The sequence below is a fragment of the Pelodiscus sinensis genome, chromosome 24 (genome assembly GCF_052426305.1).
Source record: "Pelodiscus sinensis isolate ZL-2025 chromosome 24, ASM5242630v1, whole genome shotgun sequence".
Taxonomy (NCBI): Eukaryota; Metazoa; Chordata; order Testudines; family Trionychidae; genus Pelodiscus; species Pelodiscus sinensis.
The window spans coordinates 9,713,059-9,727,685 of record NC_143075.1 but is presented as its reverse complement, the minus strand read 5'-3'; the positions used below and the strand labels follow the sequence as shown (position 1 = coordinate 9,727,685).

General features: G+C 47.8%; 1 protein-coding gene across 7 annotated transcripts in view; it reads left to right on the top strand.

Annotated features, from left to right (window-relative positions):
* Positions 1-4,304: 4,304 nt before the first annotated feature.
* PUSL1 (pseudouridine synthase like 1) overlaps positions 4,305-14,627 on the top strand; it is an 85,289-nt gene continuing 74,966 nt past the window's right edge. The window contains exons 1-2 of one of the 7 annotated variants that reach the window (XM_075906655.2): positions 4,305-4,764; positions 9,728-9,785. In XM_075906655.2, the coding sequence (XP_075762770.1) occupies positions 4,745-4,764; positions 9,728-9,785 (78 nt within the window). In that variant the 5' untranslated portion in view covers positions 4,305-4,744. Of the gene's footprint in view, positions 4,804-8,405; positions 8,979-9,727; positions 9,786-14,627 lie in introns of those variants that run through there. The other 6 variants (XM_075906653.2, XM_075906654.2, XM_075906652.2 and 3 more) reach the window with 6 other exon arrangements.

Genomic DNA, 14,627 nt, shown 5'->3' with positions numbered 1-14,627 from the left:
GTGAATAAAGAAGAGTTATTTACTTGTTCCCATAGCATAAGAACTAGGAGTCACCACATGAAATTAATAGGTAACAGGTTAAAACAAACAAAAGGAAGTTTTTCTTCACACAACACACAGTCAACCAGTGGAACTCCTTGCCAGAGGATATTGTGAAGACCAGGACTTTAACACGGTTCAACAAAGAACTACCGGTAGATAAATTCCTGGAGGGTAGATCCATCAATGCTTAGTAGCCAGGATGTGTGGGAATGGCGTCCCCAGCCTCTGTTTGTCAGAGGGTGGGAATGGATGACAGGAGAGGGATCACCGGATGATTCAGTGTTCTGCTCCCTCCTTCTGGGGCATCTGGCATTGGCCACTGTCAGAAGACAGGACAGTGAGCTAGCTGGACCTTTAGTCTAACCCAGTATGTCCGTTCTTATGTTTTCTGCTGGGCTACTCCCAAGTGTAAAGTTACACATCTGTTTTGCTGTTTAAAGCTTTGTCTACACTTAAAAGCTTAAAGCGCAGCCGTGGCGGTGTTTTAAACTGAAAGTGAGGCCCCGGCGCGAGCGCAGGGAGAGATAGTTCTCCCAGAGCTCTGTGTAAACACCTCCACAAGGGGAGTAGCAAACTGACCTCGCAGTGCGGCTCCCAGCACTATAGCCTAGTTCACACTGGCTCTTTCCAGCGCTTTAACTTGCTGCGCTTAGAGGGAGGTGTTTTTTCACACCCTGGGCCAGAAAGTTACAGCGCTGTAAAGTGCCAGTGTAAACTTAGCCTGAAGAACTGAGGTGTTAATATTTTTGACATGCTACTTTGACTTGAATCAGCATTGGAATAGCTCCTCCTCCATCTGAGTTAGGATTTAACCCTACTTGCTCTTGCAAGTGGCACAAAAGGCCCAACCCAGAGATATTATCATGCACATAAAGTAAATAACTACAACATGTGGCACTTTTAAGCGTTTAAGTGATTTTTCATCTATCATATGCAAAGCAACAGTCTGACCTAGTAGACAGAGTATTAGACTGGTACCCAGGAGACCTGCATTCTATTCCTGTCTCTGCCAAGATGTAATTTTGGGGGAAATCATGTTGAGGCTCTGTGCCTCACTTTCTCCATCTGTAAAATGGAAATAATGATACTCACTGCCTTTGTAAAACCCTTTGAGATCTCTGGGTGATAAGACCCAGGAAGGAATAGTATTAAGTTTATGATGGCAGGTAAGCAGCATCAGGTTCACTTCACAGGTGGGAAAAGTGGGGGTACTGAGAATCAAAGTAACGTTCCCAAAAATCACACCGTGGCAGAGCCAAGAATAGGACCTAGCTCTTCTGTTTTGCCTTTATCCACTGGACAAAAAAGTTAAAATCTTTAGGTGACCATGTGTATTGCAGTGTGTGGAAGAGCTTTTCCAGGAAGATCTTCAATTAAATAACACGACATCTTCTGCTGACGACTTTTCAGTATTTATAGGGATTACACTTTTTTTTTTTAAAGATCATCTACATCGCCACCATCACAAACATGCCAGGAGGTTCGCAGAAGAAGAATGCTACATATAAATAGAAGGACAAGCCTACCACCAGCCTGGGTCTTTGCGATTAAGGATTACACCTCTGTAAGCAAGCACTGCGGGGGAACTCTTTAATGTCATTCAACTGTGTCCGCAGCACTGATTTGAGGCTTCTACCTTAACTATGAATTGCCTTGCTTTGTGGTTTTATTATAAGGAAAGTGTATAGCCCTAATGCTGCTCCCATGGATTGGGAGAGCACTGCATGTGTCTGGTAGTATGTTAATCTACGGTATTCCTTATATTGATATTAAATTGAAAATAGGTGCTACGTGTGTTTGTGCTAATTAGAAGGGATTATGGGGCCTATGTTCCTTGGATAAAGGCGGATCCTGGCAATTAAGATCTATTGCCTAAATGGCAGAACCTCATTCTTGATTAATTCATTAGGGAGCCTAGCTGAGAAGATCATAGCAGATTTGTGTAACCCTGATCAGAAAGCATCACTATGGGAAATAGGTATGTGACGAATGGGTTAATGGCACAGCCATTCATCTCTGGAGCCACAGAGTGGTGAGAACAAAAAGAAATGTGCTTTGGAGTAATGTTAAAATGGATGGTCATTTGAGAGAGTCATTGTGGGCCTGATTCTGCAAACTTCAGGCAGCTCCTGGGCTGGTAAAAATTGTTATAGAACCCCCAAAGTCCTCTAAACTATTATGATTTACCCCAGCTGAGGGTCTGCTCTATAGAGTAGCTCTTAATCACAGGAGTCATTCCACTGAATGTAATAGAACGACCTGCATGAGTACCACTGCAAGTAAAGGCCACAGTCTCAAGTCATATATTTTACCTAAATGCTGCTGCAAATCCATTGTGCACAGCTCTGTGAAGCATGACTCCCTTCAGCTCGGTGATTCCCAGCCTGTATTTTTTATTAGCATCACCAATATGTTGCCCTTCTTTAGCCCCTCCCACCTGAGGTGCTCATGCTTCCCAGACCACACAACCGTGAGTGGGGAATGATCAGACTCTCCATGACAAATGGGGAAACTGAGGCACATTTGTTATTATTTGCCCACCTGTATGGTCTGTCAAAGACCATAACAGAACCCACAAGCTCCATCTTGAATCAACTGACCATGCAGCCTTCCCAGAGTTGGGAAGGGAATGTAAGGGTGAATCTCACTCGCAAGATCCTGTTCTAACCATTAGACTACACTTCCATTTTGAGATGACACTGGTCAGTGACAGATCTAGACACAGTAATGGTGCTAACAGGGGACCCTGCCTGAGTGCAACCCTCCCTGCTAGCATCCAAGGTAATGACAGATCTACTCCCCTCCCTACTTTCTGTAGAAGCACCATTTGCTGGACCTCTGGGTAGACAGGATTCAGTGTAGCAGACAGGATAAAGAGCAATGTCTCCTGCACAGCTCGGGAGATGCTCACACTTGTATAGCAGGCCAGCAGAAAGCCTGTGCTCTGTACAGAAACTCTGTTTTGAGGATTGGCAAGAATTTCTTCACTCCCATAGCTCGCCACGGGGATTCTAGCATCAGTTCGTGCTGCGTGTGACAGCACACTTGTCTACAGGGTCCCATCCAGGATGATGGCTAGCTATATAGTTGCTTCTGCCAGGGACCCCTTAGTTTTTGTTTTAATTTTTTTGAGGGGGCATAGACCTAAAATCTTGCACTTCTGGACCACAAAATATTATTTCCCTGTTGCAGATGCCTGTAGCTTACTGTAAATGAATGGATTTTAAACATAAAGGGCAACATTTTCCAAAGCTCCCAAGTCTCTTGGGAGCCTAAACCTCATTTTTATAAGTGACTTAGGCATGAAGGCCCAGATTCTTAAGGGTATGTCTACACTACCACCCTAGTTCGAACGAGGGTGGCTAATGTAGTCATTCAAAGTTGCAAATGAAGCCCAGGATTTAAATATCCTGGGCTTCATTTGCATCTTGCCGGGTGCCGCCATTTTTAAATCCCCATTAGTGCGGACTCCGTGCCCGCGGCTACACGCGGCACGGAGTAGGTAGTTCGAATTAGGATTGCTAGGGCCTAGGCATGACCCCCTACACATGAGCTAAAAAGCTAAGAATGGAGAGCAGTTTCATTATTCTCTCTGTAAGTGGTCTCAGTGCCACTAGATGGGACAGAGCACCCCACCCGGAAGGTGCGTGGGTTACCTATGCACAGAGGCCTGGGCAGATGTGCACCACCAGCAGAAACAAAACACCTGGCGGTGGGCGCTCAGCCAATCAGCCAGACTGCATCTGTCGCTCTGATGGGTGGCAGCATAAGCTCTCAGGGACCACTGCTGGTTGGGCCATATCGATAACCTACTCAGTTTCCCCTTGGGTTTACATCGGTCTCTGATCAATTCCATGGCAAGCTCCCCCCACCCCAGCAGCTGCCTGCGGTGCAAACTGCAGGGGGAAACATTTTTGCTAAAACACCCCCCCCCCCCCCCCCCCCACTATTTCCCCTTGCAAACAAAACAAGGAAGCTCGGGGATGAAAAAAAGCATTTTTACATTAGGGTTCCCATCTGGAATAGCTCTAGAACACAAGGGGAGTCGGTAGATACTGACCCAGGAGCGTCCTCTTTTTTGCAAGCTCAACTCCGGTTAACCCTATTTAAATGCCGAAACCCGACAGGACGGGGGAGGCCAGGCCATGGTCGTTCCACGCTTTCTCCCAGCGGCGGAATTTTCCGTCGCTCCCTAACGCGGCTGGCAACTAAGTAGCGGCTCCACCCCCTCGCGCTCGCCCAAAGTTGCAGAGCGACGCCCGCCCCCATAGGCCCCTGGTCGCTTCTCCCGGCTGCGCCCACGTGGCTCCCCCTGGCGCTGCCTGCCGAGGGCCGGGCTGCACGCCCCGGGGGAAGGGGCGCGCGGCTGGGAGCCAGCCCGGGCTGGGCGGCCGCGCGCTCCGGCGGAGGAAACGACCCGGGGGATGGGCTGGAGGGGAGGAAATTCCGGGCTGGGCGGCCCCCGGCACAGGCGGCAGCTGATTAGCTCGCCCGGCTCGGGGCCTGCGCCAGGGCGGAGGCTGGGAGCCGGTTCCCACGCGGGGTCGGGCGTGGGAAGAGGCTCCGGGGCAGCGAGGAAGAGCCGCTCTGGAGGGGGGAGGGGCTCAAACCCGTTTCAATCCGGAGCGAGGGAAGGTGTCGCTGCCGCGCGAGCCTGGGCTGCAAGCCGAGCTCGCTAAGCGAGAGCTTTCGGAAGCCAGCCATGAGCTCGCCCCCCACGCGGTACTTAGTTTTCTTTCAGTACTGGGGGACCAAATATAGGTAGGTACCCTAAAGAAAGCTGCAGGGGGTAGCCGCGTGGTCTGTCACTGGAACAGCTTCCGTCCCTTCCTTATGCTCGGATCTGGACTTTTAATACTCCAGGCCTCTGAAGAAGTGGGCTGTGCCCACGAAAGCTGGTGATGCCATCTTGGTTCGCCTCCAAGGTGCTGCTAGACTATTTGCTGCTAAAAAAACAAACAAACAAACAAATAGTTTGCGGCACCTTGGAGACAGAGAAAACATGTAGATGGCATCACCAGCTTTTGTGGGTGCAAGCCGCTTCTTCAGATGAATGGAGTTACTAAAGCCCCAGTTTTGAAATAAATAGGGGGATAGAAAGGGAGAGAAAGGGGGGGGGAGGGAAATAAATAGTCTCCCTGCTACCTGAAGCTGATAGAGGAGTTGCAAATTGTTCTTATGTACCCAGCGTATGGTTTTTTAATGTCATTAGGATGTGGAATGTTACCTTCCCGAACTGGTGGTGTGAAAACAAGTGACCTGTACTATCCTAGGGTTGGGTGCAGGGTGACCAGATGCCCTGATAGTAGGGGCATTATCTTACATAGAGAGCCCTGCACGGATACAAAATCTGTATCTAAAAATGAGCTGCATCCGCATCCATGGCTGTGGGCGCAGATACCTGTGGATATAACGCGGATGTCCATGAATTTGCAGGGTTATATACTCGACTATCACCCCTTCCTTCAGGGGGATAAAAATGCCCTCATTTTTCACACTTGCTCTCTGTCATAGTGGAGTGGGAGGTAAAAAAACAACATACGCATCATGAAGGTAAATAATGCGTTGTCTTTATGGTAAATATTAGTGATGTGTTTGAATACAGAGGGGAAGGAGAGCAGGAATACATCACGTGGGGGGGTAGAAATTGAAACTGGAGGGCACATAGTTTGGGGTGGAGGAATATTTTGTCCTGGGTCCCGCCTCCCTCAGTCCCTAGCTGTAGATATTGATGGAGGAAGGACAACACCTTTCCCTTGGAGGATAAAAAAAAAAGATCCAGATTCTGATCTCAAACTGGTGTAAATCCAGAGTAATTCCATTTGAATCAATGGAGACAGACTGAGGCCCTGATCCAGTGAGTGGGTCCATGTAGGTTGATTTCTGCACCATCCAGAACAGTTTCACCTTGAGAAAATTGACCTAGGATATGTAAACCCTGCTACAAGAATAGCATAGCTGGAGTCAAGGTACCTTAGGCTGAATTTCTGCTAGGAGTTGAATATGTTCTCATGTACACCGTTACATGCAAACTCCTCTCCCCTCCCCCCACGCTGCTGCCTCTGTATCAGAGGCAGCAGCATGGAAGCAGGGGATGGGTGGGAGGCAGCTCTGTGGAACCCAGTACGCACAGGGAGCCGACTTTCAAACATGTATCGTCTCCTGTGGAGCCCTGTCTTACCCTCCTAACTACCTTTGGGAGCACCGGCTCCCACCTGCTTCCTCCCTCCCCTTCCTCTCCCCCCCCCCCCCATGTAAACATGTAACTGCTGAAATTTTCTTCCATTATGTTTACAAAAATAAATGCATTTTAACATTTCTAATTTCTGTGGCATCCCCGCTGCAGGAGACTCGGAGAAGAGTGTGAAGTGAGTAGAGCATTGTAGGAGGAAGGAAAGTGGCTTTTGGCAGGATTGTGTGCGGACATCATGGGGGGGAGCAAGGGGAAAGCAGGATGACCAGTGAGGAGAAAATCTCAGTAGCTAAGGATGGATCCGGTGTGATCCATCATGGTGGTTCCTGTGTAAATGGGATGGTGGCTGAGCAAGGCCTGGCTAGAGAACAAGGAGAAAAGTTGGGATTGGGGTTTCTATGGAAAGCAAAATAATTTACAGCTGTTAAAAACGCAGTGTGTTGTATTTTACCATTTCCTTTCATCTGTGAAGGATGCAGAGGACTAAGGCAGATAAACTTCTTTAGACACGGGAAAGGGGCCATTTGATATTTGCGGGGAGCGTTTGAATGTTGGATATGCCACATAATCCAGTTTGACAGCTGAGATTGCATTATTTTGCTTTTCTTTTCTTCCCCTTTGTGTGAGTCTCTCTTTAACTCTCGGTGAGACATTCTATTGGGCAGACAATGAAAGCAGAATGGAGAAGGAATAACTGAAATAAGAGATGCAATTGTCATCTGTTGTTAAAACGATAGTCATAGGTTCATGTCTGCATCTGCTGCTTAAGTATTGTTCTTTGGCTATAATCAGATTAGGCCATTATTATTAATGGCACAATTACTGTAGCTAGGAGCAGCAAACTCCATCCAATGTGAATTGTTAAGAAGTCTTTGTAAAACTTTGACTCCTGGTCATGTGGCCCCCAATTCAATACAGTTCAATAATCAAGAGCCCTTGAAATCAGGGGACATAAGCACATGTTTAAGATTGTGCATGTGCTTAAATGCTTTTTAAATAAGGGCCTGACAAAATTAGCAGCATATAGTGGTAGGAAAACATTATATAAATGAACTAGAAGACCTATCTGGCATTGCCCGGGTCCTTCAGGGCAGGAGGCTGGTGGTTTGGGGGGCGGGGGAGGGGAGTCATGAGTCAGAAAAGGGCCTTGGAGATGTGCATGGGGGGGGTAGGGCAGGAGGCGGGGGGAATGCAAGAGTGAAAGTTGGAGGGCTCTCCCCCTCCCCCTTGGCAGGCAGGGGCCTTTTCTCTTTCCCACCCCTGACCCAGCACTGCAGCCAGGGGGAAGAGGTTCAGGGGAGGGGGTTCACTTAACTGATCTGGTGCAGGTAAGATGATAAGCACCAGCCCTGGTGGTGCAGCTGCCTCCACTGGTCACTCTGCATATAGCTCTCCCCTACGCTCACTGCCCCCCAGTGGTCACTCTACAGTATTGCACCCCTCTGAACAGCAGCCCCTCCTTACTTTCTGTGTTCTGGAAAACAGTCCCATTCCCTGCACTTCCTGTTTTCCTGGCGCAACCAAACCCTGACCTTGCATTAAGTTAGGATAAGAGGAAGCTACAAACCAAATTTGGTGGCCCTAGCTCTTACTGTTTAGGAGGAATTCTTGATCAAACAGACTGGCAGACCGTCTCACGGTAAAATATATGTATAGAGATGTATTTTACTTCAGTGCACCGTATTGATGTCTGATCCAAAGCCCATTAAAGTCAATGACAGTCTATCTAAAATATTCATTGGGCCTCTGTAACTGGAGTATTTGAGCACTTGACAATGTTGAATGCTTTTGTCCTTGCACCTTTGTGAGAGAGTGGAAAAGTGGAGCAGAGAGAAACCAAAGGTCAATTTTTAAAAGGTGTTTGGGTGTCTAAAAGCGGTGAGGAGTCCTGTGGCACCTTATAGACTAACTGAAGTGTAGGAGCATAAGCTTTCGTGGGCAAAGACCCACTTCGTCAGATGCATGTAGTGGAAATTTCCAGATGCAGGTATAAATATGCAGGCCAGGATCAGGCTGGAGATGACGAGGTGGATCCAATCAGGGAGGATGAGGCCCACTTCTAGTAGCTGATCTGGAGGTGTGAATTCCAAGAGAGCAGAAACTGCTTTTGTAGTTAGCTAGACATTCACAGTCTTTGTTTAATCCAGTTGATTGTGTCAAACTTGAAGATGAACTGTAGCTCAGCAGTTTCTCTTTGAAGTCTGGTCCTGAAGTTTTTTGGCTGCAGGATGGCTACCTTGAGATCTGCAATTGTGTGTCCAGGAAGATTGAAGTGTTCCCCTACAGGTTTTTGTACTTTGCCATTCCTAATATCAGATTTGTGTCCATTGATTCTTTTACGTAGGGACTGTCCAGTTTGGCCGATGTATATAGCAGTGGGGCATTGTCGGCACATGACGGCATATATTACATTAGTAGATGTGCAGGAGAATGTACCAGTGACAGTATGGCTGATCTGGTTAGGTCCTGTGATGGTGTTGCTGGCTGGTGTATATATGTGGGCAGAGTTGGCACCGAGGTTTGTTGCAAGGATTGGTTCCTGAGTTCGAGTTATTATGGTGCGGTGTGAAGTTGCTGGTGAGAATATGCTTCAGGTTGGCAGGTTGTCTGTGGGCATGTCTAAAGATCACACGGGTACTTACTGGGATTTTCAACAGCATTTGTCGACGTCCAACTATGTTAAAAAATCTATCCCTAAGGGTATGTCTGCGCAGCCCGCAGCAGCCAGTAGGGACATGAACAGGTAACCGGTTAACCTTAATGGGTGATGCTTACCAGGCAATGGTTAACTGTTACCCGGGGGCAGTCCAGCAGCTGAGCGTGGGATGGGAAGCAGCCGGGCCAGAGTAGCCCTTGTCCGTCGCATGGGGGCCGTTCTGGAGTGACTCCCCTGCCTACCCCTGTTAACCGGTTAACTTAATGTTTAACCAGTTCACGAATTAAATGGGATTTTACATTCCTAACAGGAAGTCTGTGGCAGAGGGGGGATTGGAACTGAAGTCCTAGCTCGGTGCTCTAGCTTTGAATGGGTTTTGGGTCAGGCTTATGCAGCGGAGGGTTAAGCCAGGCTAGTAAAAGTTATCGGTTCCTCAAATTCCCCTGAATTTTGAGATAATCAATAACCAGGAGACTCTGCTTCTCCTGCATCTAAACAAGCAAAGCCCTTTCTTTGCAGGAGAAGGTGGGGGGAGAGCACCCTTATTTTTGGCTCCCTCCCTCCCTGCAGCCAGCTCCTCCTGCTTTCTGCTCCTGTGTATAGAAGGGAAAGGTAGCATGTGATCCTGGGTTACATTTTAGATATTGAATTTCTTGGACCTCAGTCCCAAGCCAATTCATTTGATAGAGAAGCTGATGATGGGCTGGGTACCTTGTTTTGCTGTAGCCCCGGTACCCAGCTGAAGGTGGATGATGATAGCCTGCGTTCAGCCATTCGTTGAAGGTTGGGGTTCCCTGACTGTGGCTAATAACTGTTGATTATCTTTTGCTCTGCAGTGGCGTCATGAAGACGTTGTCTGACCAGCCTGTGCTCGGAGTCCAGAATCACTTGGAGGTAGGTACTTGGGGTGCAAGTCCTCTGATGGGGGGGGGGGGGAGTCAAGTGGGCAGTTCCCTGGCCGTTCAAAAGGGCCCCGAGCACTTTAAATCCCAGCTGGAGGGCCATGCGGTGTGCTCCAGGCATCCCTGAGAGCTACTTGGGGATGGAGGGCGGTCTGGGCGGCACTGAGGGCTGGCTGTCCCAGCCCTACCCCTTCCACCTGAGGCCCTGCCCCTTCCAGGAGCACGGAGCCCCTCCCAACTTGCCAAGGGGGCTGGCAAGTCTGTTAGCTCCCTGTTGGGATGGCACTGATACTAACTGAAAGGTCACCTATTGCAATCACAACTACTGTAGGGTGGAACACTTGTTCTTGTGCGGACCATTTATAATAATAATACCTTGCTCCTTGTCTAGCCCTTTCAGTCTGTAGATCTCAAAGCTCTTTACAAAAGAGGGCTGTATTACTACTCCCATTTTAAAGATGGGGAAACTGAAGTACGGGGGTTGAAGTGACTTTCCCAAGGTCACCCAACAATTCAGTGGCATTGCCATGAAGAATTTGATCCAGGACACATTTATCATGCCTTTTTTTGAGGAGAGGGGATGTCCAGTTCTGCGACCTGCTCTGCATGGGCAGGCATTTGCCTTTAGACTTTGAGATTTGATTTTAAACCAGTTTGGGTAAACTGGTGTCCATGTAGCGCTGGCTTAGCTAAACCAGTTTAATTAACTGGGTGACAGTTTGAGTGTAGACAAAACTTTGTTTACTACAGGACCTTGTGGCAGTCACCCAGCATTTTCTGTGCCCAATTTTTCCCATCTATAAAAGAGGTATTAAAATACCTTCCTCCCAGGGGCATGTGAGTTTTACCGGAAGAATGTTTGTAAAACATTCTCAGATCCTTGTATGGAAATGCAAAGTATTGTTCTTTCCAAAGCCTGTAAATGCACTTGTTAAACTGGCGCCACTAAACAGAATTTCTGCTGGGTTCCCAAGTTGCGTATTTAATAGTTTTTTGCTATTAACAAAAACTCAGTTATTACTATGGTACATTAAAATTAATGGTTTGTGCTTAATTTTAATGTAAACATTCACAAGAGTGGCATACTTAGCATGTTGTCCCAGAAATGCAGCCATGAACGACTGATTTAATCTTAATGTATGTTCCTCATGGTCATTATTTTCTCAAAGGAGGCAGCATTTTCATTCAGCCATTGCTTTTCTGTAATCTCTGCTGGGAACTGTAACGAGGGAACATCTGCTTCCTAGAGGACTTGTCGAATGGGCAGGAATTTTGTCTGATGTAGAGGAATTTTGCTAATCCTCGGGGATGGTCTAGACAGGATTTGGTCCTGCCATGAGGGCAGGGGACTGGACTCAATGACCTCTTGAGGTCCCTTCCAGTCCTAGTAGTCTATGATTCTAATCATACTTACGTTATTTAAGAGCATTCCTTTCCAGAGGGTCATATGGCTGTCCTATCGAAGCAATGTCATCAGACGTTTTTAATCAGCAGTGGAGTCTTACCTTTGTCTCCTCCCACTGACTGACAGGTAGTGGCTATCTCTCTGTTTCTGCACAAGCAAAGCCAAATAGCTTGAAAGTAGAGAGACTTGGTACTCAGTTGAATTCTTCCTGGTAGAGCTATTAAAAGCAATAGTGCATGTCTGTCTGCCTGTGTAATTGCTAGGGATGTAAAATCCTGGTTAATCAGTTAAACTTTATTGTTAACCGGTTAACCAATTAAATGGGGCTGAGGGGCTGGTGCGGCCTTCCTCCCCCTGCTGCAGGTGGAAGCTGATATGGCTAGGCTGGAGTGCCTCCCGCCCATGGCTTGTCCCTCAGGGCTGGAACAGCCTCCTGCCCACAGCAGGCAGATGACTGCTCCAGCTCACAATTAACCATAAACCGTGATGCTTACTGGTTAACCATTCCCATCCCTAATACTTGCATAGTTTCCTCTCACTGCACTTCAGGAACATCACTGAATTTCTCCCCACAAAACACCCACGCCAAAGTATTGTTATCCTCATCTTACAGATGTGGAGCGGAGGCCCAGAGAAGTTCAGGAACGGATTCTCCAAGCTATTTATGCACCTAACCTTTGTGGATTTTGCCATGAGTTAGCTTCCTAAACCCTGGGAATGAGTTCTCTTCCTAAACAACTGATAATCTGGGTCTATGAGACTTGCCCTCAGTCACACACGGAGTCTGTGGCAGGGTATAGAATTGAGGTTATGGTCTCTGAGTCTCACGCCAGAGCGTTAAGCACAAGGCAGTCTTCTTCTCTGCTGAATTGAAGTTGAACCAAAAGCTGGGCTTGTAAGGACTTCCCGTGAAGCTTTCCATGAACCTTCTACTCAGACCCAGTAGAATGGTTCTGAAAAGTCCAGCGGAAACAGTTTTTGTTTTTTAACGCTAAACATTCCCCTGCAGAACGGCAATCCAAAAATAGCATCGTGGTAGTGCTGGAATGGGTAATGAAGAGCCTGCAGGCTGGATGGGGTTTGCCAGGGTTAGCCCCTGGTGGGCTGCCAGATGCTTCATACATCTGCTCAAGCTGTGGCCAACGGGAGATGTGAGCAGCCAGACCTACAGACACGGGTGAATGTGGTGTCTGGTGGTCCACCAGGGGCAAATCCTGACAAACCCCATCCGGGCTGTTTATTATCCGTCCCTCTGATAGTTTGTGACATCCAAAGGTGAAATTGACTAGTAATACCTGTTATTGAAAGGAGACAGGATGGGTGAGGTAATATCTCTTACTGGCCTGACTTCTGGGGGTAAAATAGAGAAGCTTTCAAGCTTACATAGTTAAGCTCCAAAGCTTGTCTCTCACATCAACAGATTACCTCATCCACCTGGTCTCTCTAATATCCTAGGATCAACCCAGCAACAGCCACACTGCCTGTAAACAAAAGTGAAATTGACTAGTTCTCTTTTATTTGTCCAGATGAAAAGAAATGCAAAAATTGAAGAAGGCAATTTGCCATTAAAAGCTCTCTTCAGTTTTAATGCTGCTAGATATAACTGTTAACACACATCCTTGTATGTGTGGGGTTTTTTAGATCATTTCAGGTTAGAAATTATCCCTTTAATACCCTGCATATGGGTTCGATCTTACAAACACTCTGAGTAGTGCCTGCATTCCATTAACTGCCAGGAGACCTCCCAAGGTGTTCAGGTCTCTTCTCTGTATTAATTGTTAATAGGATTCATCCCTCTCTGTGCAGTAGCTGTGAAAAAAGACCCATTCCTGTGTCTGCCAGTAGAAGGTGGGTCGCTAGTACTGGTGAAAAAATGAATGCCGTGTATATCTTTTGTAATGTAATACGAAGTTAATTACTGTTCTGTGTTGAGCGGCACATCTCTAACCACTGTTGGTTGATTCCCCTGTCCCCACAAGTGGCTGTAATTAAAAGGAGACTCTGCTGTCTTAATTTGCTTCTTGCAATCAGGATCAGTTACAAGCTAAAGTGAAACACGTGGCTGTTTGTGTAAGAGATGAGATTTGAGCTTCTCGGAGAGATTACGATCCGGGCACCTTGTGCTGCGCTTTCTATCCAGAATGCCACTCGCACACGACTGTTTCTAGGCACTTCTGAAGCAACAGCCATGATGCATGGTTCTCATAAGCTTTACTTCTGGCGAGATTCTGCTCTGGCAGGTTTCTGGGCCGGGTATAAGCTTGCCAGATGCAGAGATGAAACCGTATGTTTTATTCTAGAGCCCATCTAGGGTTTTTAGGATGGCTCCCCTCACCATAGTAACTGAGCAGAGCATTCTTAGAGCAGCTTGTTTTGGCATCACCTGTGGGTTTTAAGGTGAGTGTGTGTCTCTGATATCGACTTAGCTCTTCCCCCGCTTTTCCCCTTTGGGGGAGTGTGTGTGTGTGTGTGTGTGTGTGTTTGGGAGGTGCCAGAGGAAAAGTCCGTTGTGCAAGATGGGGCTGTGTACAGTTTCCGAGATGGTGCTAATAGGGATGTAAAATCCTGTTTAATCAGTTAATTGGTGAAATGTTACATTGAACCTGTATGCCCAGATAATCTTGTTATTACTAGGGATGTAAAATCCCAGTTAATCAGTTAAACGTTGTCAGCCTAACATTTCACTGATTAACCAACTAAGTGGGTTCTGGGCTGGGGACCACTCCAGCTAGAGCAGTCCACCACCCTCAGGATGCCCCCTCCCAGTCCTGCACTGGGGTTGATTGCCTGCTCCCAGCCCCCCACCGGAGCAGCCCTTGCCTGTGGGGTGCCCAGTCCTGTGGCAGACAGGGGCTGCCCCGGACAAAAGCAGCCCCTGTCCGCGGCGAGCCCCCTGTGAGTCTGGAGCAGCCCCAGCCCCCATGGTGTACTGGTTAACCAGAACCAGTAAGCATTAGCCATGTAGGGTGATGCCTAGAGGTTAACCAGTTAACCTTTCACATCCCTAGTTATTACTCAGTACTGGGATTGATTACTTATCCTGAGCAGCTTCGTCTTCTCTTCCCTAGGGCCACAAACAACTTGAACATCAGCGATTTGCTCTCCAAGACACTGCCCGTGCTGTGGGATTGGGGTGTTAAACATCGGTTAATTCAATAGTCGAGTAACCTCATGAAATTGTATTGGTTAGTCGACTAGTCTATAGTCCCTGGGGGCGGGGCCGGCAGCAGGGTGGGGTGCCAGGTTGGAGCTAGTCCGCGAGGGGAGACAGTTTAAAAAGCAGCTCCCCTCACGGACCAGCTGCTTCTGAGAAAGAGGAAGAAGTGCAAGATGGCAGCAATCTCTGTCTAAGGGGCTCTGAGCTCCCAGATCCGGGGTGAGCCAGAATTGAGCTAGGCGACCTGCCCGCCTGCCTGGCTCTTAACACAC